This window comes from Sinocyclocheilus grahami, unplaced genomic scaffold (assembly GCF_001515645.1).
Source record: "Sinocyclocheilus grahami isolate Dianchi unplaced genomic scaffold, SAMN03320097.WGS_v1.1 scaffold1154.1, whole genome shotgun sequence".
Classification (NCBI taxonomy): Eukaryota; Metazoa; Chordata; class Actinopteri; order Cypriniformes; family Cyprinidae; genus Sinocyclocheilus; species Sinocyclocheilus grahami.
The window spans coordinates 168517-171569 of NW_015506333.1; the positions used below are offsets into that span (position 1 = coordinate 168517).

Sequence of the window (3053 nt, forward strand, 5' to 3'; positions counted from 1 at the left end):
TAGTATATTTTTATTTAATGCCATGTCAGCATCTTAGGCTATTTTGACGGCAAAAACAATAAAAAAAAAATGGAAGTATAACAAATACAATAAAAACTAGAAAACAAGTTATATTACATTAACATATGTGACCCTGGAGCACAAAACCAGTCATAAGGGTCAATTTCTCGAAATTGAGATGTATGCATCATCTGAAAGCTGAATAAATAAGCTTTCCATTGATGTATGGTTTGTTAGGATCGGACAATATTTGAAAATCTGGAATCTGAGGGTGCAAAAAAATCTAAATATTGAGAAAATCATCTTTAAAGTTGTTCAAATGAAGTTCTTAGCAATGCATATTACTAATCAAACATTAAGTTTTGATATATTTACGGTAGGAGATTTACTAAATATCTTCATGGAACATGATCTTTACTTAATATCCTAATGATTTTTGGCATAAAAGAGAAATGTATAATTGTGACCCATACAATGTATTGTTGGCTATTGCTACAAATATCCCCCAGCGACTTAACACTGCTTTTGTGCTGAAGGGACACAAATGATAAAAACTCAATCTTTTTCTGGCAAAATACTAAACCCTTTAAGCGAGTTCTAGCTAATGATGAACGTCTGCACCGTATGCAATGCTTCAGTATTAAAAACACTCACCTCCTGTTCAACATACTGCAGGAGGTAGACCCAGCCGTTGAAGTCTTCAGGATTATCCTCCACAACTTTAAAGAGCCGCTCGTAATCTGCAGGAAGCTCAGATTCGTGTGTGGCGGCTGTGTCTGTCGCTGGTTCCTCTGCTTCTGCGGTTTCTTTGGGAGCGTCTTCCAGCTCCATATTGGTAGGGCTCTCCGAGTCTCCCGCTCCGGCCGGCTTCGCCTCGTCCTGCTGTCCGTTTGACTCCGTCTGCTGCCCGAGGCTCTCCGCACCGGGGTCTGCAGGACTGGCTGTGCGGTCGATGTTCTCCGCTGCAGACTTCAGATGCTCCATCGAGTACAGCTGGTTTTGTTCCAATGCAGATGGCTGCTGGATCTGCTCGCACTCGTGGCTTTCCGGATTCGCCGGAGGAGCCGTCCAGTCGGTCGCGGTCGGGTCTGTGCCGTAATCGGCCCCGGTGCCCTCCATAGCAGGAGCGTCCCCGTTATCAGGGGCATTCGTGTCCAACATCCCAGTCATGGGCTCACCTGAAACAAACACATCAAACACACATCATGCAAGTCTGAAGATAACATGAGATAAAACCAAGCAACATCGTGACTCAAAGTTCAGGGTTCTCAAAGACTCAAAAAATGTCCACATTTAACATGAATGGTCCATAGAGCATTATTTTCAGCATTCTATTTGGTATATAGTACAGTCGTCTGTAAACATTTTTATTTTCATTGATTTTCTCCAAGTGACATTAACATACAGAGCCCCTAAAAGCCACTTTTACATGCACACAAGCCATTTTTTTGCATGCTTGCACATTAGTTTCTTGCACATCTCCTTTGTGCACCACTGCCATCTTACTACGAAGAAAACAAGAGCATGGATGCACATGAATTAATAGAAACCTACTTGCTCAAAATGTGGCTTTTCTTATGGTAGCACCTCTAATATCAAGCCCTAATGTCCAGTTTAACACATCCTCCGCAGAAACCATGACACGAAATGGGCTTAAATGAGTTCAAGGGGTTATAAACAAAAAGACTGGTACTTTACATAAAAAAATTAAAATCAAGATTTATGTTATAAAAGATTTTTCTTATGGTAGCACCTCTAATATCAAGCCCTAATGTCCAGTTTAACACATCCTCCGCAGAAACCATGACACGAAATGGGCTTAAATGAGTTCAAGGGGTTATAAAAAAAAGACTGGTACTTTACATAAAAAAATTTAAATCAAGATTTATGTTATAAAAGATGAAGTGCCATGCAGGCTATGTAAGACAATAGTGGCTGATTAGACGCGACACTGACCTAAAATGTCCACCATTCCCACATCTGAAACAATACTCTTTTAGACAGTTTTTGAAGTAAAGAAAATACTATGCAAGACTTATTGTAATACCCAGTTTTTTATTTACCCTTGCAATAAGTTTTTATATAATAGACTCCACAGAAAATGCTAAGTTGTGATAATGCATAATTATTACGCCTAATTTGCATATTTTTAAGCTTTGCGCTGCTGAAGATACTCGCGTATTTCGACGGTTTCGGTCAGTTTTCGACAAACTCTGTACAAACGACTTAGAAATGCGTTAAAGGTGCCCACGGAAAACATTCATGAACGGAGAAACAACGAAGGAGTTGTTTACAGTTATGTGAAATGTTAGCATCGCGTTTTCTTGTCAAACGCCACGCGAGGATTAGTCGAAGTTAGTTTGCGAGTTACGATCAAAACACGCTTTAAAACGCGTTCAGCGGCATTTCAAAGTTTCAAAACCAGCGCAACATGTTGTTAAACTATGAAAACGGTCTGGTTTTGGCCTGGTCTCTTCTCCTCACACGCTAGCTAGACTGCTAGCATACCGCCGCCGCTAGTTTACCTCAGAGTTTTCTAGAAACAAACGCACGAGAGTCGCGGGAAGCATACTTACCAGAGTCTTCCATGAAACTGGGTTTAAACGGCGGATATTTTCACAACTTCTTCGAAGTTTCATGCGGTTGATAACATGTGGTCAAACGGCAACGCATTCAACACCCGTTGCGTCTCGCGACGAGAGGAGGACGCGAATGCTTTGCGCATGCGCACTGCGAAACTAAAACGCGAGTGACGTCACTCGCTGGTTACCGATAGGGGGCGTAACGCGGCCCCCAAAAATCATACAAGTCAAAATTGAATAATTTAATATTTATTTGAAATACATTAAGTCAACGTATAGTTATTAAAAGCCATGCGATAAAAAAAATTGCGGTAGCCTAATTGCGACTTTGTATCTTTTTTTTCACGCAATTCTGAGTTTATATCTCACGGTTCTGTTATTTCTTTTCACAATTCTGAATTGCGAGATGTGAAATCAGCACGGCAAGAAATAAACTCACAATTACGAGATCAATTCTGTTTAATTATTAAA

At 40.4% G+C, this 3053-nt stretch overlaps 1 protein-coding gene across 1 annotated transcript in view; it reads right to left on the reverse strand.

Annotated features, from left to right (window-relative positions):
* The window catches only part of LOC107567385 (pre-mRNA-processing factor 39-like), a 21190-nt gene extending 18466 nt beyond the window's left edge, over nt 1–2724 (reverse strand). Inside the window, exons 1-2 of the mRNA XM_016253070.1 lie at nt 2577–2724; nt 655–1178 (exon numbers count right to left, since the gene is read on the reverse strand). Of these exons, the coding sequence (XP_016108556.1) occupies nt 655–1178; nt 2577–2589 (537 nt within the window). The 5' untranslated portion in view covers nt 2590–2724. The remainder of the gene's footprint in view (nt 1–654; nt 1179–2576) is intronic.
* Between the last annotated feature and the right edge of the window lie 329 nt (nt 2725–3053).